The sequence below is a fragment of the Bicyclus anynana genome, chromosome 14 (genome assembly GCF_947172395.1).
Source record: "Bicyclus anynana chromosome 14, ilBicAnyn1.1, whole genome shotgun sequence".
Lineage (NCBI taxonomy): Eukaryota > Metazoa > Arthropoda > Insecta > Lepidoptera > Nymphalidae > Bicyclus > Bicyclus anynana.
Window position 1 is genome coordinate 16119279 of NC_069096.1, and position 26346 is coordinate 16145624.

At 37.3% G+C, this 26346-nt stretch overlaps 1 protein-coding gene across 1 annotated transcript in view; it reads left to right on the forward strand.

The window, feature by feature from the left end:
- The first annotated feature begins 769 nt into the window (after positions 1–769).
- Positions 770–26346, forward strand: part of LOC112053284 (unconventional myosin ID) — a 39947-nt gene continuing 14370 nt past the window's right edge. Inside the window, exons 1-5 of the mRNA XM_052885289.1 lie at positions 770–1013; positions 22127–22307; positions 23424–23545; positions 25012–25231; positions 25821–26018. Of these exons, the coding sequence (XP_052741249.1) occupies positions 925–1013; positions 22127–22307; positions 23424–23545; positions 25012–25231; positions 25821–26018 (810 nt within the window). The 5' untranslated portion in view covers positions 770–924. The remainder of the gene's footprint in view (positions 1014–22126; positions 22308–23423; positions 23546–25011; positions 25232–25820; positions 26019–26346) is intronic.

Below are 26346 nucleotides of genomic sequence, written 5' to 3' on the forward strand. Positions count from 1 at the left end.
GAAGATGCACAGACAACATTAAATTGCCCCGTCATGAAAAAGTAGAAAATATTTTAAAATTAATTTTAGGATGCTATGAAATATATTTTATGAGCATAACTCAGACCAACTACATATGAATTTAAAGATGCTTACCGAATTAAATCATTCAAAGATATCTTAAATATTTTGACTTATTTAAGAGAAATCAAAATTATGGCAAACGTCTACTGGTTGTCTGGATTGTTTGATTGTTTGTACTATAGGGATGTCAAACGAACCTTTTCAAAATCTATCGATAATTAAACCCTTCTAATAAATAATTGTTGAGGCTTAGTGAACTGCTTAATAATTATAAAAAATCCATAATTACTATAAAGCAAAGTATGTGTATGGTGTATGCACAGAAACCTCGATCACCAATACGATCACGATAAAAAGAAATAGAACTTATAAATGGATTTTTAATTTAATCTTTTTTTTGCGCCTTGTTGCTTAAAGGGATGATCTGATGAGGCTGTCCTCTTTTTTGCGCAAATGATCAGCCTGTCCAAAGAATACATATATATTCCAAGGAGAGCCTGGCTGTCCAACGCAGAAAAGCAGCCGGTATCTTTGTTAACATTTCACATGGACAATGGACAGTTATTAGGATACGTCAGCTTAAGTTCTCTATCGTTTTCTCTCTCAATAAAAAAATCCATATCTATCGACATTAAATTGCACATATCTATACTACTCTGACAATGTCAAGTTGACATTAGTGGCATTAGAGTTTGACAATTTTTCTGACAGTTTATAAGCGTCTTTCAAGAGGGGTGAATGTGCTTTGTGTTGTTTTATTTTTAACGGTTTGTTGACAATAATAATTAACGTACGCGCTAAGATATTGATAATTTGTGAACATTATTACTTGGTTGATGTGGAAAGAGTGGCTCGTGCACAATGGCGACGCAAGCGGAGGTTGGGGTATCAGATTTTGTCCTCCTGGACAATTTGACTACGGACAACTTTATCGAAAATTTGCATTTGAGGTAACCCATATCCTTACTTTATCTAAAGTTTGAAATTGCTTACATTGTTTACGGTTTTATTTATATTCAATTTCTCGGAAGCTTTTACTTAGCTAAGTTTGGTACAAATAAAGAAAAAGTTTTCGAAATATTCAAAGCTTCTCAAGTTAGCTCTCAAGTTTTTGAACATGTTTTATTTATGTCGTTCTATGGAGCATAACGCGCCAATTTTTGTCAATTACTTAATATTTGGCTCGTCAAGCTGAAGTAATTTATTCATACACTTATTTAATGTTTGTTTACATCTATAATGTCTCGTCAATAGTGTTTGTCTAGCTTCACTTGAATAAACATTGTTCATTATATTAATTAGCGACTTCACAAAGCTGTTATTGTTATGTACATGTTTATCATTTACCACTCAACATATTTTAGCAGAGGGAAAACTGAATAAAAACTTTGTTACATGAAATGAAAAATCATTCTGCTTTCTGAATTGCTTTTAGAACAGACTATTAATTATTGAGAACAGGTGTTAGGTTAGGTACAATACCTATACTAAATCCATACTCGATGAATACTATTAACCAACAAACAAATTAAAAATGAGTGTACAAATTGCTAGTTGTTTCACACCTAATAAGAATTGTAATTAACTTGTTCTTAAATTAATGAAAATAAATGTAATTTACTTAAGTAAATGTGCTTAAAACAATAAGATATAACTAATATATTTTAAATAATATTTTATAATAAAATAATACATAACTTAAAATAAAAATGTTATGAAATGACAGGCGTTTTCTGCCCTTATTTCTTATTTGTTAGTAAACAGTACTCCTCCAATATGGCTTTATATATTTGGTAATGACCAAAATTATAAGTAACAATACTTTTTTTGTGAAAAGAAGGGTCTACATCCTTTTGAGTACCCCTGGCAATGAGCATTCAAAATGTAATGATAATTTACTGATTAAAGAAGAAGTGTTCATTCCTGTGTGTGAAGTGATCTTATCATACTTGAGCATGGGCAGGCAAAAAAGAAATCTGTCAGTTTTTTATAAAATTGTAGTGTATAGCCATCAAAGGTTCTAATTTAAAGTTAATAAGACATTTTTGGTGTGTTTGGTAGTACTGTGGTTTTGCCTTGGCTAGTTACCACCCTACCGGCACAGACATACTGCCAAGCAATTTAGCATTCCGGTATGTGTAGAAACTCACCGGGGTATGGGTAAGATAAACTCTTATATACACCAGTAGATAACAATTCCAGGGCTATGCTCAGAATATTTCTCTACCACAAGATTAACCTGGCATCCAGACCCATGGAATTCAAGGATATTCTTCCAAATCCAAAAAGCCTGTTTCAACTGAATCTTCACATAACATTAGGTGAGATTGCACTCAACTACAAATATCAATAAAAATAAAGTAAGACACATTCAATCTTACTATCTAAAAATTGCAAAGTTTTTATGCAAGAAATTTGTTATTACATTAATCATTAGTTGTAAACATTAGGTAATGATTATAAGTGTTGATTATGCAAATTAAATGCAAGAAACAAGTTTTTATAACTTAGTTGATGTTAGTGAGCCACTGGGTCATATAATATTGGTTAACATAATTGGATGTATTTAACTAAACAACTTGTTTGTATTTGCAAACAGTTAATTATATTTGAAATTAAACATATCAGTTAATTATATTTGAAATTAAAGACCAAAATTATTTACTTAATGTATTACAGTCAAAATTTGATAGTATATCAATATTGTCTACAGTGATGGATAAGTTATTACAACTAAATGACAAGGTCCCAGTTGAGTCCCTTTATCTGCTCAAGGAAACATACCACCTATAACAACATGAGATAAAGCAAATATCACTTTAGATAACTAAACATATTATAAATTGATGCATTTTTTAATGACTGTAATAATTATTGGTTTGCTTAAACAAACTATCAGACGCCGCGCGGTTTCGCCCGCATGGTTCCCGTTCCCATTCCTGTAGGACCCTAATTAGGGTTAGTGTAGCTTCCCAACTGAATTCCCAACATTCATTCTGAATGAATTTTTCAAATGGGTTCAAGCAATCAAATCTTTCCTCTTTGTAATATTACTATAGATAAGTACTTGTTAGTTGTTACATCAAAACTAAAAAAAATATTTTTCTGATACTCTAGTCTCTAATCCATGAAAGTTTTCTAAAGGATTTTACCATCCTTTGATGACTCTAGTATTTAAAGTACATTTATTTTAAATGAAAAAAAATTTAATAACAAGCACTTGGCTGCAATCTCACCTGATGTAAGTAATAATGCAGTCTAAGATGGAAGCAGACTAACTCTGAAGAAGAACATACTTGGACCTAAGTATGTTCGATCCATACCTCTGACAGTTTCTATGTGGCTTCTTACTGGAACACTAAATCACTTACTGGAACACTTAGCATTAGCACGTTACGTTTTCGACAGTAGGGTGGTAACTATCTACGTCCAACTACCACCAAACACCAGACCAGGGGGATGATGACAGTTTTTAAATTGTATATAAATTAGGAGTATGCTAATAGTAAAGCAATTTTGTAAAAGCAATTTTGGGTATCTGCGATCATTACTTTCGGAGCTACATGGATTTGAAGGGTCAGATTTGCGGCGTTGCCGCGGATCTCTGAAAAACGCCCCATACAAAATGGTACTATTTAATGACGTCGTAGGTCATAATGATCGTTAGATTTGTATGGACGTTGAAACAAAATTACTAATAACTTTGTTATTTGTGCGTTTATGTTTATAGTTCAAATATTAAATGTCATATTTAATGTAAGGAAGCTAAAACTGTATGAATTTTTATCTAATTACGATAATAAAATTTTAATAGATTTTGAAATTTTATAATCAAATTTATTTAGACCGCTCATACCGTTGAGCCTCAATAGCTCAACGGTAAGAGCGGTCGGACTCATTACCAAGGGGTGGTGGTTCGATCCCCGCCCTGTTGGTCTATTGTCGTACCCACTTCTAATAGTCTTTCCAGACTAGTTGGTGGGGAAATTTCCAATATTGGTCATATTTAAAAAAAAAAAGATATGGCAAAAATTCTTTAAAAAAAAACATAAAAATCAATATATTCAAACCTAGTCATCATCCCCATTTAGAAAATATAAAATCCTAAACTGATACGTGCTGGTATCAAACCCTGGACTTTTCTGTTAAGAACCACACTACCAACTGCGCTAGAGAGATCGTCAAAATAGATAGAAACTTAAGAAATGCTTAAGTCATTATAGGCCGGCATTGTTTATGCCGCGAAGCCAGTGGCTGACAATGGCGCCGTCATCGGCTGATGTCATCGCTCAAGGTGTAAGGTTTTCCTTGTGTATTCACTGTCTCTATTTGGAATAATTAATTGAGCTAGCCTTTGATGAAAATAGCTAACTAGTATTCTCGTTTCGTAACTATTATTCTAATTTAAAAAAAAATCTTTAAAGACACAAATATTTGCCATGCTATATTTATCTCCAAATAGCAAAAAGCGTTAAAGCCATAGATTTACGATTCGGTACAAGTACCTAAAGCAAATTTAGAGTGCGTGTGACAAACATCCAATAGCCGGAGATTGATTCTCACGCCTCTTGGGTTTCAGCTATTAAAATAAGATTTAGTTATCTTATTAGGTTGCTGTTTGCGAGTTTCAAATCAGAAAAATGACGAGATTGGGGTTTCTTTCCTTAAAAGTTTAAGTTATGTAGTCGGAAAACTGACTTTGTGGGTACATTAAAACATTTGCATGGCGTCCCAAAATCACACTTTAATGCTGACATAATCGTCGTAGTCAGCAACTATTTCCATATCATCATCATCATTATTCTACAGAAGAGACCCAGCTCTTCCTTCTTAGAGATGGGATATAAAGCTTAGACCCACTACCCTGCTCAAACTGTTGGCGGACATAAAGTGTTTTGTAGATAGCATGGGTACGGTAACAGTCGCCTGTATAACGTTCCTAATACGTAATATCGTGAATCGCGACAAGCTTTCAAGAGTGAAACGAACTGCCACCCGCACCACTCTACATGAAACGAACTGTAGAAATAATGTTTTTGAATACCTATTTCATCATCATCATCATCAACAAACAGCCTGTATTCGTCCACTGCTGGACATAGGCATTTCCGAGAGCACACCACAATTGAATATTTAACGATCACTCGATCAGGATTACTATTAGATGTTGATGACAGGGACCGACTAGGGATTGCAATTGCTGGATCCAGCATACAGCAATCCAGCTGGATCCAGCGCCTTTTTAAACATGCTGGATCCAGCATACATCTTGATCCAGCGATGCGGATCCGCAAACGTATCAATTTCTATTGTTTAGTTTTGAGTAAACTGCCGACACAACCCTGAAATTTGTCTTAGACAAGCTAAATAACCAGGGCACTTCCCTAAGCGCCGAGCTAGCTGAAGCACTACGCAACAGAATCGCAGAACGACGCCTCTCCGAAGTTACTGGTACGTAAGTGTACTTGAAAAATCCAAAAAAGTATGAAGAAGCAGTAAAAAAACCTGGTTATTTTCCATTGCCAAAAAAGAATGCGATGCGGCAGGAGATAAAAACATTTTTAAAACGAGTAAATAAACAATATATTGTAGAGCCGGTGCAAGAAGATACCATGGAGATGGAAGAAGATCGTGTAGATGATGACGCAGCACCCGTTAAAATGACTTTACGAGTTACAGCTTGAGATAGAACTTAAAAGAGAGAAGGAGAACTTTAATAAACAAAAGCCAAGTGGTCAATTAGATTACGAAAAGATCCTGAAAAAAAAAATGAGCGTTTATGAGAGCGAAGGAGTGCGAGGTGAACATTTATTAATGGTTTATGAGTATTTAATGACCTTAAAACCAACCAGTGTAGAGGCCGAAAGGGCATTCTCAGCAGACGGCTACATATGCAGTTCTGTGCGAAGCAGGTTGGGAGATAAGGCAATACATAAAATTTGTTTTCTAAGGTCTTACTTTCAGAGAATTCAAAAAAAGAAGTAGTCTCTTGTCGTCAGACTTTAAACTGCTTAATTATTAAGGATTAACGAGCGGAGAGAAGATTATTTCAAAGCTTTTTTTTTTGATACAAAAATACTATTGAAAGTTAATTTTAAAAGAATTTACTGATTAGCCGTCCTATCATTAAACATAAGCGTAATTAATAAGATAGTGCTTACTTAGAAACATTATCTTAAATGTTATATTAATATAAAGTTCTATGTTTGTTATTTAATTTTATGTTAATTATTTTGATCTCAAATTATTAAAAAACCAAAGCAAATTAATATAAGATATCACCAAATGAGTGGAAGATTTCAAAGATTATCGTAAGAAGTGCAAATTAATAAAAAAAGTCTTAAAAATGTCGTCTTTTTATTTTCGTTCCACGTTTTGCTGGATCCGCGCTGGATCCAGCTGGATTCAGGTCAATCCAGCAAAAATTCCGCTGGATTGAAAACGCCGCTGGATTGCAATCCCTAGGACCGACGGTGTTACGAGCTGTCCGAGGCATAAGGTGCAATACCATTTACTTTCCAACTCCAGGCTGAAAATGTGCAATGAAATACTTAGTCTAGAAAGAAAGATAATCTGTCTATTTCATAGCTGGACCCAGTAGGCAGTTAATGAAGTAGTGAAGCGTCAAAAATTATCTGAATAAACTTATTTCAGTGCTGACGTAACCGGAGATGCCCGCGAGTATTTGAATATAGTTAGCTATTCCTTATTAGGTAGTCATTTAATAAATTACTATTAAATAATAGTGACATGTTCAAATATCCTAGAGGAAACTAGGTAATTTAATAATAAGCGCACAATATTTCCTTCTTCCCATGTATTGTTTCAATCCACGAAAAGCACTTTACTGCCATCCCGGATAATGCCAGACCGCAGCGTGGCGGTCTGTGCGACCGCGATTGTTTGAATGACTTCATTTGGGAGAATTCAATGGTTAACATTTAACTGTTTACGAGTACGCCGAGCCTTTGACTGTGCCGCGTCGTTACTGTAATGTTCGGCGCACGATTCGCTGCTTTTACTGCTCTGTGGTATTGTCCGTGATAACCGTGAAGAACCCTTTTGTCTGTCGAGACGTTACATGTAATGTGCTTTTGTGATGCACTCGTAACTGACTCGATGGTCGAGTGGTTAGCAGGTCACATCAGAGAACGAGGTTCTAGGTCGAGCGGGGAAATACTGAGCAATCGAAAATGCACATCTAAATCTCCTATCCATACAGGTTTTACCAAGTAATCAAATATTATAGGTGTAGTTCGAATCACCGGCTGTATAGATAAAGGTGGACGTCAAGTTTGCATTATTGTCACAATTGTGAGTGTTACTAATGGGCATTCTCGTTATCGGCGCCGTCTTATCGGCGCAGGTTTTGGAAGCGTGATAGTCAATTGTTATTTATGGTCTATTTAGTAATAACTAGGTACCTATTGTAAACTGGAGATATGCGTGAAATTACTGCCGGAAAGTATTACTAAATAATGCTCTGCTTATTTTTGCCGACAATTGCAGTTTACCGATAAAGGATCAGAAAAATTACGCCTGTAATCTACTCCTGAATTATTACTACTATAATACTGTAAACTTAAGAATACAGGTACTAAAAATACAGGCCGAATATCGAAAGCTACCACTGAATATTTTAATTCCATATTAATTTGTTTGTCATAAATCCACTACAGGTCCTTTATGGGCAATATCTTCTGACCTTTATTTCCCCAAAGGGATATTATTTCTTGACCTTTATATGCCTGAAATAACTTTACGACGTACATGTATACAAACATCGTTATTTGAAGCACATTTCAAGTGGCCGTGTTAGGAGCACATTACGTTCGCCAAATGGCTTTTTTCGTGCTCTGATTCTCTTGGAAAGGTCGTAAGCTAACTGGGGGCACTTTTCAGAACATTCACCATCTACTGAACTTAATAGGCATAAGAATAGTTTGCAAATTTTTACTTTGCGTTCCTACAATCTTTAATGCTACACAGCAAAATTTTCCTGATGAACGATTTTTGAAATAGAAAACACAGAAGATACTGAGTTCAACTATATGCACATAGTTTTCTGTACATGTAAAGTATGGAAAAGTGGCCACTTCTTAAACCCCTGTACCAAAGACCTCTCGAGGTCTAAAAATGCCTCTACGACATGAAGAACAAAAAAAGTTAGGAATCAGCCCTTATTCGCACGAGAGTTTTTTAACAGACGTTAAAAAATCGTTCAAATACAACACATGCATTCTCAAGTAGGTATATGTTCAACTTTTCCGCATGTCCGACTTGCACGGGCTAAAGCAATTTCCTCTGAACTACAAAATGTCTCCTTACAAATTCCCTCCCTTCCTCTTCTCATATTTTCCCCGATCCTCTCTTCTCATTGTATCAACACGGCAACAGTTTAACTTGTAATGAGTCTGCTCTGCCTCTTATCGAGGGCTAAGAAAAGAAACAAGGTTGAATGCTCCTTGGTGCCGCCCACTTAGGTAGCATTAAAGTAAGGATGGACAAATTGCTTGTCTTCTCCGCTCAGGCTGACACTGACAGGTGACCCGCTTCCTCTCGTCCGGGAAGCGATTACTGAGCGCTGACTCGGCGCGTTCTTAGTATAAGTCTTCATTTATTTTGGACATGTTTAGGTTAACTGCCGGATATTATGAGGATATGATGTGTTACTTTAGCTATGCAGTGTGTATTTTACATATAGATATTAAATCAAGCTGTGGTTTTATACCTAAAGGCACTGAACACACCCGTAATTAAATTTCCGATTTATATAATTTGCTAGTTTATACAAAATATACGGATAAAACTTACTTTAAGTGCTGATTGATAGCAGTTAATTATAATATCAAATGGGTTACGGGAGCCGCTAGAAGCTTGCGGCACGAAACCATAATGTTTAGAAGTCTTTACAGAAGGCCATTGTCGAGCAGTGGACGTACATCGGCTGATAATGATGATAGCAATCATTGTATGCTTCAATGCCATCATACAGCTTTCATAATCTTCATTTCATAGGGTAAGGGTTAGCTTTAATTGAAGTCGTTGATTTGAGGACCAGTTGTTAGACTGACTGCCGGGAGCTTTCGGTCGTGTCTAGTTACCACATGCCAGATAATCTGTACAGCTAAACTATCTCAAAGAAGACCATATTATGGTTATTATATTTTGTTGGAAAAATAAAACTTGAAAGCAATAACTAACGCCAGGTATGAAAGCATTAACAATACAACTTTTCTTAATTTTTAAGGTAGAATATTATGACTGGATTTTATCCATCACCTAGTAGGAATTTTATTAAAAAGTATTCAATTGTGATGAGAAATAATACAACTGTCTTATCTTCCTTTGATGGATTTGAGAATACATCTCAAACATTCTCAGCATGTTTTCTCAACTGAAGCGCCCCGTAAGCAGTGTTTGTGAGAAAAATGTTTTTGCCCTCTCGCCAAGAAGTGGGGCACACTCATAGCTAGTACAAGGCATATGCATAATGTTGCCAAGTGATCCGATTTACAAGGATCATCCCGATTTTCGGGGAAAATCCAATCTTGGTAGAACTAATGGCCGGATATTTATAGTTTTCATTTTCTTACAACTACGAATTTTATTATATTTGTAAAATCATTTTAGTGTTGTTCATTCATTAAGAAAGGCTTATAGGCTAGATAACATTACGCTACGACCAATAATAATAGCATAAAAGAAAAATGTGGCGAAAACGGGAAGAAAACATAAGAGCTTCCGTTGCGTGCGTTGTTACAAAAAAATTGTTTGAGTAATTATGTGTTGATCTTTATAAGTTCTAAAATACGGTCACAAAATAAGTCAGGTCATGCGCTAGTAGTATAGAAAGTGGTTTCCCACACTGGAGGATCATTTCTGAATTTTAAATAATACATATTATTCAACAATACCGAAAACAGCGGATCTTACAAGTACAATAAATGGCAATATAAGTAAAATTAATTCAAAGAATTTTTATTATATACTTAATGCTGATAATTATTTGAATCTCCCATCCCGCAGCCACATTGCCACCCCGTAGCTGGCAACACTATGTTTCACGCCTCTGTATGCTTATCGTCAAAGGGCCTGCTTGCGGCGTCTACTGCCCGTCTAATGAATGGCCAAGTGGTGCGATCGAGGTCAACGACCTGGTTTGCAGGTCAGCCGGGTCAGCTTTTGCATACCTACTTGTGGAGTTATTATGTCACCATGTGCAATGTTATTGTTATGATATCTCCATCACTATATTTGAATTATTTCCATACATTGACACGATTATATTATTATGAACTAGCGGACTTCCCGCGGTTTCGCTCGCGATTCCTAATCCTGTGAGAATATTGGGATAAAATATATGCTACACATGTACTTATGTAGTTTTCCATTGGTGAAAGAATTTTACAAATCGGCCCATAAGTTGTGGTGACTGTTTGTAACAAAAAAAACATCACTTACCTATTACCGCTTTATAAAATTAGTTTAGACTTTTGTTGAAGCCAAGAATTATTTTTTAGTAAATCTTCAATGCTACGGTACGTTGATCGCTTCATATTCGTAGGGCCTGTACTAGCCAGACCTCAGTGATTTTATAAATTTTAATTTCCTACCCCTAGGCAACTGGAGTTTGGTTTGCACCATAGCGACTCTAGTTTCTTGGTAGACTTCTAGGTAGCAGGTTTCGAAGGTGCAGACCTCCAATCATCCAAGTATCTTTAAAACGTATTTGTTTTTTCATTTTGTATGAGATAAACACGAGAAATCATATCCTCGGCTTCGTGGAATGTTTTGTTCACATTTAGAATCTACAGTACCTAAGGATGATTCTATGATACTGAATCCATAATAAAAAGCGTATCTACAAGTGCGAGTCGTACTCGCCCACCGAGGGTTCCGTACAAATCATTGTTCGTCATACCTAAATCGAAAACTGTTTTAGTTTCTGCCAATGAAGCAATTTTTTTGGGATTTAATTACTTACATGACATAAGTTTGGTGTTTTCACAGCATCAAGGGGAAGACCTGAGTATAGGTATTGTTGACAGACAAACGTACAAAAAAATGGTCCTATTAAGCTTAAGTTTTTTGTTTTTAGCGTTACGGAACCCTAAAAAAATATTTATAAAAGAGTTAATTGATTAAATTACGTGACTGTCATCAATTAGATAATGTTTAATAACTGCAGAAGATAATTGAGTGTATAGTCTGTTATTCAATTGTATTGTAAACACATTTGTTCTTGATTGAGCCGTGAGAAACCAACATGACGACACACTAATCTATATTATCATATATACTATGTATAATATATATAGAACTAGCACCGCCCGCGACTTCGTCCGCGTGAAATTCAGTTTTACACAAGTTCGGCGGCGGAAATCGCCGGGAAGAACGGATTTTTTGGGATAAAAGTAACATATATTTTGCCCCATAACCTCCTCTATCGTTCAGTGAAAGTCCCATTAAAATAGCTGTCCAAAAATGAGCTCGAATAATCAAAAAGACAGATAGATATGTTTTTTTAAAAGCTTGTTTAATGAGTTATCACAGTTGTTTGTGATAGAAGTTTTCAAATCGGTCTAGTAGTTTCAGGGCCATTGAATACAAACAAACAAACAATCAAATCTTTTTAATATTACTTAGTATATAATTAGTAAAGAAACCGCACTAGTAAGCGCAGTGTTGGTCGACCCCCCACCAGGTGGACTGACGACATCAAGCGAGTCGCAACGATTCGCTGGATGCAGGTTGCTCAGTATCGTGATGTTTGGAAGTCCCTACAAAAGGCCCATGTCCTGCAGTCGACGTCCATCGGCTGATATGATGATTATGATTTTACTTACCTATAGTATTCCAAAATCGTACATTCAATACGTGAATGCTAAGGCAATATGACTCACACATGTAAATGTGAATCGTGACGTCACGAGCATCTGGCCTTCTCGTTACCTGGCTCCGTCCTTGACGTCACTTATTTGTAAATGCTAAGTAGGTATTTAGTTCGGTTCACTTCTGTTTTTACGATCGGTCAAGTGCGTGACAAATAGATATAGCATGAATATTACCTTTTAATTGGTCATGTTTATTTATAGTAAAAAGGTTGATATCGAGTGTTTGTATACTACGTTGAATTTATACACACAATAATTTCTAGTGTAGGCCTAACATGCGACCAATACACAGTCAGAACTAGAAAAAGATCGAACCTGAGACCTCGATTTTACAATCTACTCACGAACCAATTATTGCAGTTTGTATTACCAACACAACGGGGTAGTGATGTTTAAATTTCCTTGAACCACTAGCGTTACAACTAAACTGAGTTCTGTGGTTGACTATTATTAGGTGTATTCCAAGTAGAGTTGGAATAAAGGTACTGTCCCACATGAGTTATGTTTGTGCGTAAGTAACAATAACGTCATAGTTTTCACTTGCAAAACGATTGCCTGCCATAGTGATTGACCTCGCAGATTTATAGGATGTCCTACGCCAGGTAAAACATCAGACGCCACATGTACTGCAAGTTGCAACAATAACGGTGAAGCGATGCACACCATCTTCCACTGCGTTAAATGGGAAGATGACAGGCGAGCAGCTTCTGCTGGGAATAATATAAAATGGGATATAAAAGCAGATAACATAGCACCTAAAATCCTGGAATCAATAAAAATGCGGAAAATGATTACTTAACTTCCTTGAAGACATTAGAAAAAAAGGAGAAGGAGGAAAACAACAACAACAACATATGAAGTAGACAACAGTGTTACCGTGTCATAGGTTGAAAGGCGGATACACGGATAACAGGGTGACAGGAAGGGTTTTAGCCGGTGAGAGTCCGGCACTACCCTACCCTTTAGGGTGTCCATGAGGAGGAAAAAAATACGCTTACATTGATTGCTATACTTAATCATCATCATCATATCACCCGATGGATGTCCACTGCAGGACATAAGATTTTTGTCATCATTATCAACTCATATTCGGTTCACTGCTGAGCTCGAATCTCCTCTCCGAATGAGAGGGGTTAGGCCAATAGTCCACCACGCTGGTCCAATGCGAATTGGCAGACTTCACACACGCAGAGAATCAAGAAAATTCTCTGGTATGCAGGCTTCCTTACAATGTTTTTCTTCACCGTTTGAGACACGTGATATTTAATTTCTTAAAATGCACACAACTGAAAAGTTGGAGCATGCCCCGGACCGGAGGCGAACCCTCTGGAATCGAAGGCACAAGTCATATCCACTGGGCTATCAAGCTTTTTGTAATCCTGAGCCTGCATCCAGCGAATCCATTGATGTCGTTAGTCCACCTGGTGAGGGGTCGACCAACACTGCGCTAGTCATGCATCTAGTGCACTAGATGCATGACGAATGGTACTTCAGTTCCAAACACAGCGTTGCGCCAAACGAGATGTGTCCTCAGGAAGTATTTTTACCTCTCAGGGATTCTATTATAGGAATAAACACTTCAAATAGGCGGAGTTGATGTTCCACTAAGTCTGGCTTGTATACTAGACCTAACTCTTACAATAAGTTTAAATTAAAGTTTGCAAATCTTCCGACTAGAGTAGAAATGTATGAATGCCACGATGGTAAAAACCGTCGACATTATCGGATTATTGTATCGTAACTAAGAACCGTGGTGGTTACGTTAGCTTTCAAACAAAAACCGCATTACAAATTGACATAGTCGTTAAGAAGCTACGATACCACAGACAGACACAACGAATGCATAACACCTCTTTTATACATCGGAGTTTAAAAATTAACATATTTGTTTTTGTATGAGCGTATATAATTTCAAAGGAAAAGCCGGAAATAGAGTCGCTGTATAAGTTTAGACGTCATATCCGCTGCGCAGGCAGCAATGGCGCAATAATCGAGCTTTAATCCGTTTAGAGCTGGTTTAAGCTAATCCTATAAAAAACACGCCGGGCAGTATTTGCGCTTGATTCTCTAAACTAGATCAGGTTAAATCGTGATAGATTAACCTTTAATTGTCTGCTCAGGGCTTAATTAGTTACGTAACCGATATAAATTAACTACGTAGAGATTTACGATTTTAGTATACTTTTTTCATTTACAATCACAAACAATCGGTGTTTTTTTTACATTTGCCATATCTTTTAAATGAGACCAATGTTCCCATTTCTCTCTAATTAGTCGGAAAATAGTGTGTTAGGAGTGGGTATGAAAAAAGATAAAGTTTGCCTTGCCAGCGGTGTTTCCACACAGTTTTTATACGAAAGATATGGTTCCCGATGATATTATATTACATGCCATTAGACATAATAAGGCGGAGGTATGTAAAAGAAGCGAATGTTATCGACTTGGCTCGAAGAGAGAGTCGCAAAGCTTAAGCAAAATTGTCGACATAGCTCAAAGAGTCTCAAAGCTGAAGCGGTTATGAAAGATCCATAGTTCGGAAATAATATACGAGTAGGTACATACGGCCTCAACACAATTAATTTTTCGTCAGATTAATTTTATTCCTCTCGCATGCGAGATAGAACAAAACTTTTGATAAATAAATGCACTCTGTTCTATTCTAAATAATATCTGCCATAGCCTCGGGCACGGGATTCTGTAGAATTCATCATGCAACCAAATTAACAGACGCTCAATCATATACCGAGACGCTGGAGTCCAGAGTCTGTATTATGAAACAAATATTAAGGTCAGCAGACTATTAATAACCGTAATGGGACAGATGAGTGTCCCTCGAAGAATGTTACGATTTATTTCACTATACGCCAGTGACTTTATTGCCATGGTGCTTCGGATGTACTGAGAAAAACATATTAATTTCATCATCATAGGCCTCTTGGATGGAATTCCAAATACTTTGGTCTCTAGCCGTCATCATTCAGCGGTTTTCTGCAAACCAGTTGATGTCGTCGGGGTCTAGTGGGGGTCGACCAACACTGCGCTTTCCGGGGCGAGGTCTATAACTTCCTCGAATTGATAGAAAAACAGTTAAAAAACAAAATCAACTCAGTAAGTTTTGCAATGTCTTGCAATCAATTTTTTTATCGTACACAGCCTGTCTATTCTTCTATATAGTTTCTATTAAAATAGAAGATCTATCACGTCATTTAGAAGTTGCGATGCGAAGGGAGAGGCACACGTAAACTTAAACATTTTACATTCCTCTTTCGCATCGGGCTCGGGGATAAATAAAAGCGTTATTAAGTACCTAGTTTTATTATGGCTTTCATCTAGCATAACAAAAACCGTTAAAAGCCTTTTAATACAAAGATTTTAAAAGCATGAGTAGTGAAAATAAAACGCTCAGCTTTAGCACTTTATCTGTGGTTTGAGTGAAACGTATTTTTATTTACAAAATTGTATTTTCAAGTTTTTATATCACAACTCAATTAAGAAGACAGGCATTCAGGATTTTACGACTGAAAGCCAAAAGACACAGACCTATTTTTGTCTCTTGCATAATTATTCCTTCTTGGACGCATAAGCATCGCATAAGGGCTATTTCTGTATTTTTACTCACGCGCATTTGAATGTGTGGATTTTGAAAGCTTGCTCAATTTTGCCTTTACAAAATTTTTGGGGTTTACAACCAATAACGAAAACTCACTGTTCTAATTCTGTTTCTTTAATAACTCGTTCTATGATACAACATTATCTGCAAAAGGCTATTTCTGTATTTTCACTCACGCGTATACGGTAAGTATTTGAATGTTTTGAAACAACCATTACATTTTTGCCTTTCCTTTCTCACGACTTTTTCCTAATCCATTGAATTGAAAGTGAAATGACTTTGTGCTGTAATTTGAATCCAAATATCCAGTGTTCTTGTCTCGTGCTTTTTATAACATCTCTTTACGTAATATGAACGGAATTCTGTGCGTTTATCTTTAGCAAGCTGTGACATAAGATGTGGCATACAAGTATGGGAACTTTGTGTTTTGTACTAAAGAAAATTTGATCCAATCGATTGATCGAAAGTTGTAAATTCCTTAACGAACTTTAAACCTCCCATTCATGCCAAATATTACAACAACTGCGTCACAGAGGTCACTAAAACCTAATCCTAACAGTGCGACCTCCATATGTTAGAAAGCGTGCCATCAGTGCTCGCACGTGTACACAGCGCCTAAACAGGACCGCTCGAGGACGTCTAGCGGCTGGCCCTTGCAATGTCACCGAGAGTTATCCGACCTTACGTTACGGTGTATAGACTGGGCATGTCGAAATAATGGATGGTACCTACCTACCTAAGGTTCAAGTCTTGCGCCAGGCTATGATATGCTCAGCTTTTTTCTTCTAAAAAATTTTTCAGTAATTATTAGCCCGGAGCTGTGAAATTGGTAGTGTATACTTCTGTGCCTCGGAGAGCCGGTCCGGGTCATTAACATTTAATCATTGATATCTAATAGGGAACGCTAAATACTCGAAATATATTTTTCAATAAGCCCCCAAACCTACATTGGGGCAGCGTAATGGTGGTCCAAGCTCTGTAAAGAGAGATTCCTGAAAGTGGGTTAATGGGTTATTAAAAGAGGCTGATAATGATGATTTACCTAATAGTGGATCGGAAAATAATTTTACATATCACATTTTTTTTTAAGTAAGCACCTACCTAATCACTAGAAATCATCATAACTCAACCCTCTTGCTGGTCTATTTCGGTCTTTATTATCAATCTATTTTAAAAAAAAACATTAAATCAATTGAGAAATCTGTATCTAATCTATCTGTATGATATCCACCAGTAGGAAACGGATGACATATTGTGTTACATAAAATCTCAGCTTCGTATAATGTCTAGTAGCTTACGTCAAAGATAGTAAAGAATTCTGCTGGTTTCTGTAATTCAGATAATGAAATCTTGGGTTTGAGCATGGTTATTATACATATGTATAATTAACTTTCTTTCTTAAAATAAATTCTTATTAACAGCCCGGAATTAAATAGTTCTACACCGCTATAACTCAGAGAACACTCGGTTGTCGGTTCTTCTCTGTCCAACATTATTATTAACATCTGTGATACTAATTATCATCCCTCGCTCGAATGTTATGGTGTTTATTTTCAATCCTTCTGAAATGTACATTAACATTTAGAACAGATATGTCTTGTTTATTATATCAAAAAAAAACAATTATGTAACTTAAATATTTATTGATGAAGTCATACATATTAACACAATGTGATGATTCAACAAGTAAGTACTGGGTGGACAAGAAGTAGAATGGTCATACAAAGATAACACTATAACCATTATCCGTGTTTATCTGCAATACACTGTGTTATCATATTGTATTGCCTTTTATCTGATAGCTGATAACATACTTAAAACCTAAGAATATTATTTACCTTGTTATATTAAGTCACCTGTTGTTAAGAGGTACCTAGCTATGCAAATACCTAACCCAAGTAAATGAAAACTAAAGTCCTTTTCATTTGGTAATAGCGGTCTTGTCGTCATTTGTGTAAAGTGTCAATTATAGTTCAGCTTTTGGCCACGGGACTTCTTTCATGAAAGCATTCTACGAGTAGGTAGGCAAAGAGTTGCGGGCATCCGCTAGGTAGATAATTGCCGGTATGTCGTTGGAGAGTTGTTTTTCGATGGATTTCTGGACTATGTAGTTACTTTAATGTGATATGAGTACGGCCTAAACAGTCTTAGATTGTTTACATTAACGGACGACTGCGATTCCGTTCGCGTGAAATTCTGTTTTTTGCAAATCCTACAGGAACCGTGAATTTTCCCGGTAGTTAAAAAAGTAGCCTGTGTTCTGCCCCATGGTCCAATTTATCTCTATACTAAGTTTCATCCAAAACGGTGCGTGAAAAGGTGACAGACAGAGTTACTTTTTTATAATATTAGCATAGATTTGATGAGAGTTTCAGCTTGCTTCAAATACTAGGCACCTACCCAAAAATGTCGACTACTCTCGGACCCTGAAAAAAGATACTGAGAATCTGACTATACATACAGTTTACAGCTCTTTTATTAAATCATAAGCACCTACATGGTAATACCTCAGCGTACTTATGAATACCTATCTGTAATTGCCAGCAATTGTCAGTTTCAATTACTAACAATACCACTGATTAGATAACATCTATTTTCTCGGGAGGCAAGAAGGTTATGTCGGACTTGAACCGACTAAAATCCTATAGTGTTCTGACTCGTATAATGACTGGGCTACCGGCTTCGGAAAAGAAGCAATCTCACCCTATTTTATTTTTAATACTACCGCAAACTCCTTTCTCATGAAATACTATTTTTCAGAAATCTCGCAGGAACTATGGACTTAGCGTAGCATACGAGTATATATGTTCTGCTACATGGTCGTGCACCACAAACTACATAAATCATAGGAACAATATAATATAGAGCGAATAGTACAAAGGCAGCCTTATCGTTTAGTAGTAGTCATGTTAATCCAAGCGGCTTAGCCGTTAAAAGGTTATAGAACAATGATAATTTTATAGACAGACGGACTTTTGCATTTATATATTAGTGTGGACTATTGCGTGTTGTTCACCTAATTCTAATTTCAATGAAGAATATTCAACGAAATGATTCATCCTTAGTATAGTTGTTATTATCATTCGCGCTATGATTCACCGCTGCCATCACTCTAAGGATAACCACACTTGTGTCATAGCACACCGCACAGGCGCGGCAACCAAGTGTTGACTAGGGCCTTAAGTAACATTGCTCTTTGGGTAACAATTCGGGACTGTTTTGGAAAGTCAAATTTCATTTTATGAAAGAACTAGAGTTACTCGTATAATGCTAACATCTAAAATATAAAAATCATTAAGTATTTTTTCATCCTTTGCGCTGCGGCTACTGGAGCGCTTTAGTTGAGATTTGGAATGGATATAGAATTTACTCTGGTTTAACACATAGGCTACTTTTCATCCCGGAAAAATCCATGGTTCCCGCGGGATTTCTGTAAGTCGCGGGTGTCCGTTAGTATTAATATAAAGGTGAATGTTTGTTCCTCCTTTGCGCTGCAGCTACTGAAGCGATTTTTCTAAATTTTGGAATCTACTTAAATAGATTTTACTCTGGATTAACACATCACATTCATCCCGGAAAATTCCAAGGTTCCTGCGAGATTTTAGAAAACTGAAATCTATCGCTACTTCGTATGCGTAGACGGAGTAGCGGGCGTCCGCTAATTGAAGATATTTTGAAAAAAAATATTGAAGAATATTATCCAAGAGATACTGAAGCCAGAAATATATTTTTAATTTTTTTCGTCTGTCTGCCCGTGTTTTTGTTGACCGGGCATTACGCTGACACTACTAAACGAATTCAACTGACTATTGGCACGATTTAAGACCTTAATACTTTTAAGGTAAAATGATACTTTACGAGTATGTCGCGAAAATAAACTCGGAAGAGTATGAAATAGGGGTTGAAAGTTTATATGTAGCATTTTTCATTTTTATTAAAGTTACTGAATATGTAAAGATTGGTAGATGAAGTACCAGAAAATGGTTTGTGAAGTACAAAAATGTAAATAGAAGGGGTTAAAATAGGGGTCGTCCGCTAGTTAAAAGATTAATTAACTTTCAATTAACTGAGATTAAACAGAATTATTTCTACATCGTTACTATCACTGTAATCAGCGCATTTCTAATAATGATACCTTAAGAGAGAAGGAGAAGAAATTTTACTATTCAGTATTCTTGAATAAATGGTACAGAGCGTTTAAACATGAAGGCATCGCTTGGATGTAAAAGCCAAAAATGTATAGAGAGTACTGTTTGTGACGCTAGCAAGCAGGGTTGCAGCGTGAGGGTAAGGAATACATAATACTTAATAGTTGAGGTAGCATCTATATTTATCCTTATTACTCAACCTTAAAAAGCTTACAAAAAGCAGATCTTTAATGTATTTAGCCTCTGCTGTGACGGCGGTTGGTCTTGAACTAAAAACCGGCTCCGGCCGGTGGCGCGTGGGCAATGCGGTGACGTCATCCGCAGCTTTTGAACTTGACAATCGATCGATAGTCGAAGAGCTAGTGGGAAACCAAGAAGCATAAAACATCAAAAATTATATGCGTTTTTAAACCCTCGACGCAAAGGGGGTATTATAGTATACTCATGTGTACGTATAGATGTTTGATTCCTGGATTTTATGTAGAAAGAAGGTTATTTAGCTAGGTATGTGCGATGAAGATGGGATAAACCATTTCGAATTGAGAATTTTTTTTAAAGAGCTTCTGACAAAAACGTCGCCACTCTGTCAGCCCCCATTCGCACAAGGGTTTTTTTAACGGGCGGGCGTTAAAAAGCGTTCAAATATAGTATAAAGTTAAAGTAAGCCTGAAGGTCTTTTTCCAACGCCCAATATTGAAAATGCAACACAGCTTGAAAAAAAGCGTCATATTTTTAAAACGCTGACGTGTGAACACATACTTAAGAATGCATCATTTGTTCTATTTGAACGCTTTTTTAACGTCCGTAAAAAAACGCACGTGCGTTTATGGGGGCTTAGAGTATTATTGTTTATGTCGGGTATTTTCAATGTTTTAAATTTTAACTCTTAATTTAAACTGTTCCGTTCAATTTATCAAAGAAGTTACATATAATATTAAAATCCTGTACACCTTCTCTTGGACTACAATGGACTCTACATTCCGAGTCGTCGCTCGTCCGCATAGCTTTTATATCTTTATTCATAAAGGTGGTAATCCACTAGCAAGCGGTATCTAGTAGACGAGTAATTGGACCATTGAGTTTGTTTATAGTCGATATGCTAATGAATACGTGAAGTTATGACGGCCTAGTTTACGATATGCTAATGCTTGGTCTGCTTATCGAGGAAAGGAAAAGATGTTAACATTTTACTTTCGACTTCGATTCGATGCTTAATCGAGTTTAGAGTCCTTTATTTGAATATCATGCATTTATAGGAAGAGAGCTGGTAGACTATTTAAATAAGTTGATAATTAGTTGAGGGCTGATAAACGTAAAGCTGTACCTAATTTACCTATTTAGGCATTTTTGCTTTTCAAAAAATGTCTGAAAAATATTTTTGCGGTGTCTTTTTTCATCAAAACTAATATTATAAAGTGGCAACATTTGTTTGTTTGTAATGTGTGGCCTCCGAAACAACTAGACCGATTTTTCACCAAAAGAAACCCACTCTATTATTGGCTATATTTTACTTTTCATTTCCATGGGAAAATTTCCATGGAATTCCATCCATTCAAATGAAAAGTACGAGGGAGAAACCGCGGGGTGTCTACTAGTCAAAAATAAAATGTATAAAATCTAAATTCACGGGATGAAATTCTGAGAATCGACCAATCTTTTTCACAAAAATCTTATTACCCACATTAAAAGATTAGCCTTTGCTTTTGAAGGGTTTTTTGTCATGCCATTAATACTGTGTCAGAACATGAGCTTTTCCCAATTACTTACTCATGAGACTTTCTTTTCATTTTTCATGTGTTGCGTGCCAAAATTCATAACCTTGAGGCCGTTGACCCCAGCCGGCTGTTGCATGTCGGCACATAATCAAAACTACGTGTAGATCATAACAGAACCGTGAACACATGATTGCCATCTATTTCCGTCAGTCTGCCGACATTTGCAGCAGTACCGGATATTTATGATATTGAATAAGACCGCAGTAGGGTTAGGTTAGGTTAGGTTTGGACGAGCGCAGAAACTCAGCAAGAGTCGATCCAGAAGACTAGGTGAACGTGGAGGGGCTGCAAGGGAGTCTCCTGTGAACTTCTTGTTCCTCTCCTTTAAGGTTTTGTGGGGTCGGGAGTTTCGAGATAGAGGTCTGCGGAAATACTCGTATGCCTGTATTATTTCTGCCATCAGCTTTACAATATTTCCACGTGGATGCGAAATTTCACCTTAACTTCAAGTTACACCAACATGAGTATGCTTTAGGATAAAGGGTGCAGCAGCGTATTGTAGGACTTGCTCGTCCAGTGAGGTTTAACATCAGTCAGGCTACGACTTCTTCTGGGTTTCATTTATTATTACTGTTGAAAATCAGCGGTGATAATGAAAATGATAATATACTCAGCCCTTTGTAATTGTTGCAGATTCCAACACAACAAAATCTACACATACATCGGTGAGGTGCTGGTGTCAGTGAACCCCTACAAGACCCTCGACATCTACGGGCAGCAGCACATGGCGCAGTACCGCGGCCGGGAGATGTTCGAGGTGCCGCCCCACGTATACGCCGTGGCCGACGCCTGCCAGAGGGTACTGAGGCAGCAGGTAACCATATAAGAACCTCAAAATTTATGGGTTTCAAACCCCGGCAACTCTACCACTCTTATACTTAAGAAAATGCTCAAGTAACAGAAGCACCAGGGATGTGTGGGACAACCTACGGGAATAACTGAAGTTCAGCTTACAAGTACTTACCATCCTTTTTTTTAACTCCCCTTGGTAATTACTTGTAGAAGATAGATCACAGTTTTGTAATAATTATTAGAGAATAACAAATCCAATGACGCTATAGAAGCGCCATTAATATGGTTTGAATAAAAATAATATGACCTTGACAATTGTGCTAAAGCACAGCGCGTTTTGAAATCGTCATATAACATAACATCAGTTGTCACAACACAATTGTGCGCCGCCGATGACCGGCCATTGTGCGCTCGTGCCGCGGGCAACATAAATATGCAGCAATTCGACCACGGCACAGACCACACGCATTATGGCTTGTTGAACGACTCAACGGCGTGCCCATTACTGTTTTGTGACCCTGTAACTGCTACTTTCGGACTTGGAAATATTGTATTCCCTATGAATTATGTGGTCGTAGTATTTCTTTTGCTTTCGCTTGACTTCAATCACGCCTGACAGAAAGCAGTGGTTCAGTCTAAATTGAAGGGCGCTTGCCAAAAAGATGCATATACGCTCTTGAATGTATATAGGTAGCAGAAAACACAGACCCAATAAGGACATTCCACACTTTAGCTGTATGAATTACAAACGTGGAATCAAAACGTAAGAGTTGCCTATGCCACCGGTTGCAGGGCCTTGCTATTCTGTTGTAGGGGAAAAAGGAACATGATGGTAGAGTATTCACTCTCCAAAGCATATCCGGTAAAAAACTGTATTGTTTTTGCGTTGGAAAGTTGATGTTGTGACACTGCCTCGTAGAGCAAGCCGTCATCCCAAGATTTCTGAGTCTTAACGTGCGATGACTGAGTCTGACGGCTCAGTAACCATTACAAAATCATAATCATTAATTATCATCCTAAGCGTGCCAACCCACATTAGAGCAGCTTGATGGTCTTAGCTCCATATCCTCTACAAGGTGAGAAGCCTACTAATATAATGGCCGCTAAAACAGGCTGATAATGATGCATACGGTTGCAGGGCCGAGACACGTGCGTGCTGATATCTGGCGAGTCGGGCTCGGGCAAGACGGAGGCGTCCAAGTTCATCATGAAGTACATCGCCGCTAACACCATGCAGCTGCACCGGGAGTACATCGACAGGTCGGTTCATATTTTCACATGAGTAACTAAACATACCGATAGATAACTGAGAGCCGTGATAGCCCTGTGGATATAACCTCTGTCCCGATTCCGGAGGGTGTGGGTCCGAATCCGGTCCGGGGCATGCACCTCTAACTTTTCAGTTGTATGCATTTTAAGAAATTAAATATCACTCAAATAGTGAAGGAAATCGAGGAAAAATGCATACCAGAGATATTTTCTTACTTCTCTGCGTGTGTGAAGTCTGCCAATCCGCATTGGGCCAGCGTGGTTGAGTATTGGCCTAACCCCTCTCATTCTGAGAGGAGACTCGAGCTCAGCAGTAAGCAGAATATGAGTTGATAATAAAGATGATGAACTAAACATACGCTAGGAACCTCAGACCTGTCAAAGTAGAAGATCAACGATCTAACGCGTTTATAAAAATCTATTTCTATATAATCAATGTTTTCGTCGTGTAAAGAGCTTCCTTATAATGTCGGTTTGTGTAGTTGAACGCCATAAAAACTTCAATGAAATTAAAGGCACAGACGGCTTAACACCTGTAATCACAGGTGGATTCAGGTGTTTAACCAACATGCAACCATGCCCCTCAGATGGTAATTAATCAATTCTGCTCGGCTGCAAATGTAAGCATATAATTCATATTTTGCTAGACGATCTCTGTAATAAAGAGTTAAACGATTGTAAGTAAGCTTGTACTGTAAGATGTTGTAGTAATCGTATCAAAGTGATACAAATAGTACAATTGCGTACGTTTAGCCTTGCGGCCGGATAATCTAAATGTTTACTTGTAAGTAGTAATCGTGATGGTGCCCGCCGCGCTATCTATTTGCGTTGCTGTTTGCTTCTGCGTGTTATTAGTTACTACTGTCATTAAAATGTATTCTTTACACTATTAACCTACTTTCTGAAGGAAATGGTAATGCTACAAAAATATTATGTGTATGATGATATTATGTAAATACTGGGTAATGAAAAAAGTGGGGATATCGAAAAAAACCTGTTTGTATTTTTCTACCATTATCAGCAAATGTAAAAAGCCAAAAGAAAAATTTAAAAAAGATAATATTCTATTTCTTAATCTACCCTGGTTTATCTATATAAAATAAACTAGAGGAAGCAAAGGAAATTAGTAATCTTATGTGGCAATTGCCACTTGGTTACTTTCAGGCAGTACGAAATTCACTGGGTTATTAAATAAATATAGAGTCATCGAAACTCCTACAAATTATAGATTATAGACGCGGGCGCCCGCGACTTCGGCCGCCCTTAGACCGCCTTAATCCGAACTTGTCGCAAAATCTGTTTTTGGTGGATGTCTATTAACTAAATGACCTCCCTACGAAATTCACCTTTTTACTTCAAGCGGTTTTCGATATTTCGTGATGACATTTCGTTTTTATATATATTTAGATATCAAAATAATGTCATGAAAAACCCTTACTTGATCTCTCATTTTCCAGAGTTAAAAATGTGCTGATCCAGTCGAACTCAATCCTGGAGACGTTCGGCAACGCCAAGACCAACAGGAACGACAACTCGTCGCGCTTCGGCAAGTACATGGACATCCACTTCGACTACAAGGGCGACCCCATGGGAGGCCACATCAGCAACTACCTGCTGGAGAAGAGCAGGGTGGTCAGTCTGCAGCCCGGCGAGAGGAACTTCCATTCCTTCTATCAGGTATTGTCAGAATTGTGCCCACTAAAGTGTTTTTCAGATAGAATGGGTACGGTGACAGTTGCCTTATGACGTTAATAATACGTACTATTATCGTGAATCGCGGCAAACTTTCAAGAGTGAAACGAACTGTCACCGTACCCATGCTGTCTGAAAAACACTATATCGTATAATACCATGCCCGTGTTCCAAGCCTTAGGATCTGCTCGAAGTTTTTCTCTTTGTCCCAGCAAAGCACAATAGAAGTGGTTCTATTTAAACATCGGATCGGCTTAATTTGTCATGATTTTATGATTTTCTTTTCGTTATAAAATATTGGGAATGATGAGATGTTAAAATGCATAAACATTTAACGCATGATAAATCTCTATAAAAATAAAGATAACATCAGCAACTTCCAATTCCAGGCCGAGAATTTTTACTGAAAATTTCTTATAAGAAAGAAAAACTCAGTATGTTATCCATGACCCGACCCAGGATTCGAACCCTCAACTTCCTGAGCCTAAGCCACAGACATAGGTTAATCACTGGCAGTTAAAAAGATATGGCGATATGTTAGATGGGTGCCTTTAATTTTGTCTCTCCGTTTCAGCTTCTCAGTACAAACAACGCGCACACCAAAAAGTTCGGTCTCAGTTCGAGCGCGTCGTACAAGATATTGGGCAACGAGCGCACCACCGCACAGGACTCTAAGCTCTACAGCCTCACCAATAGCGCCTTTAGTGCTTTGGGCTTCTCGTCCTCAGTGGTCGATGATATCTGGAGTATAGTCGCGGGAGTTATATTGTTGGTGAGCATTACAATTTGCAACGTACTGAAAACTTGGACTATTGTCGTACACACTCCCAAGTCTCCCAAGCAGACTACTTGGGGGAACAGAAATATTGGTCATATTTAAAAGATATGTCAAATATTTAAAAAAAAAAACAATCTTAAGGCTAGTCGCACAAATAACTCTTATTGTTAATAGGTAATGTAGGATGTAAAAAGTGCTTTGGCATAGGTACCCAGCAATGTTATACATACGGGGGTGCGATTTGAGAACTTTGCCTTACTAAGTTTTATTGACAATATATTGGGAATATAATTATGTATAGGACCTCCTATTTGGAAGATCA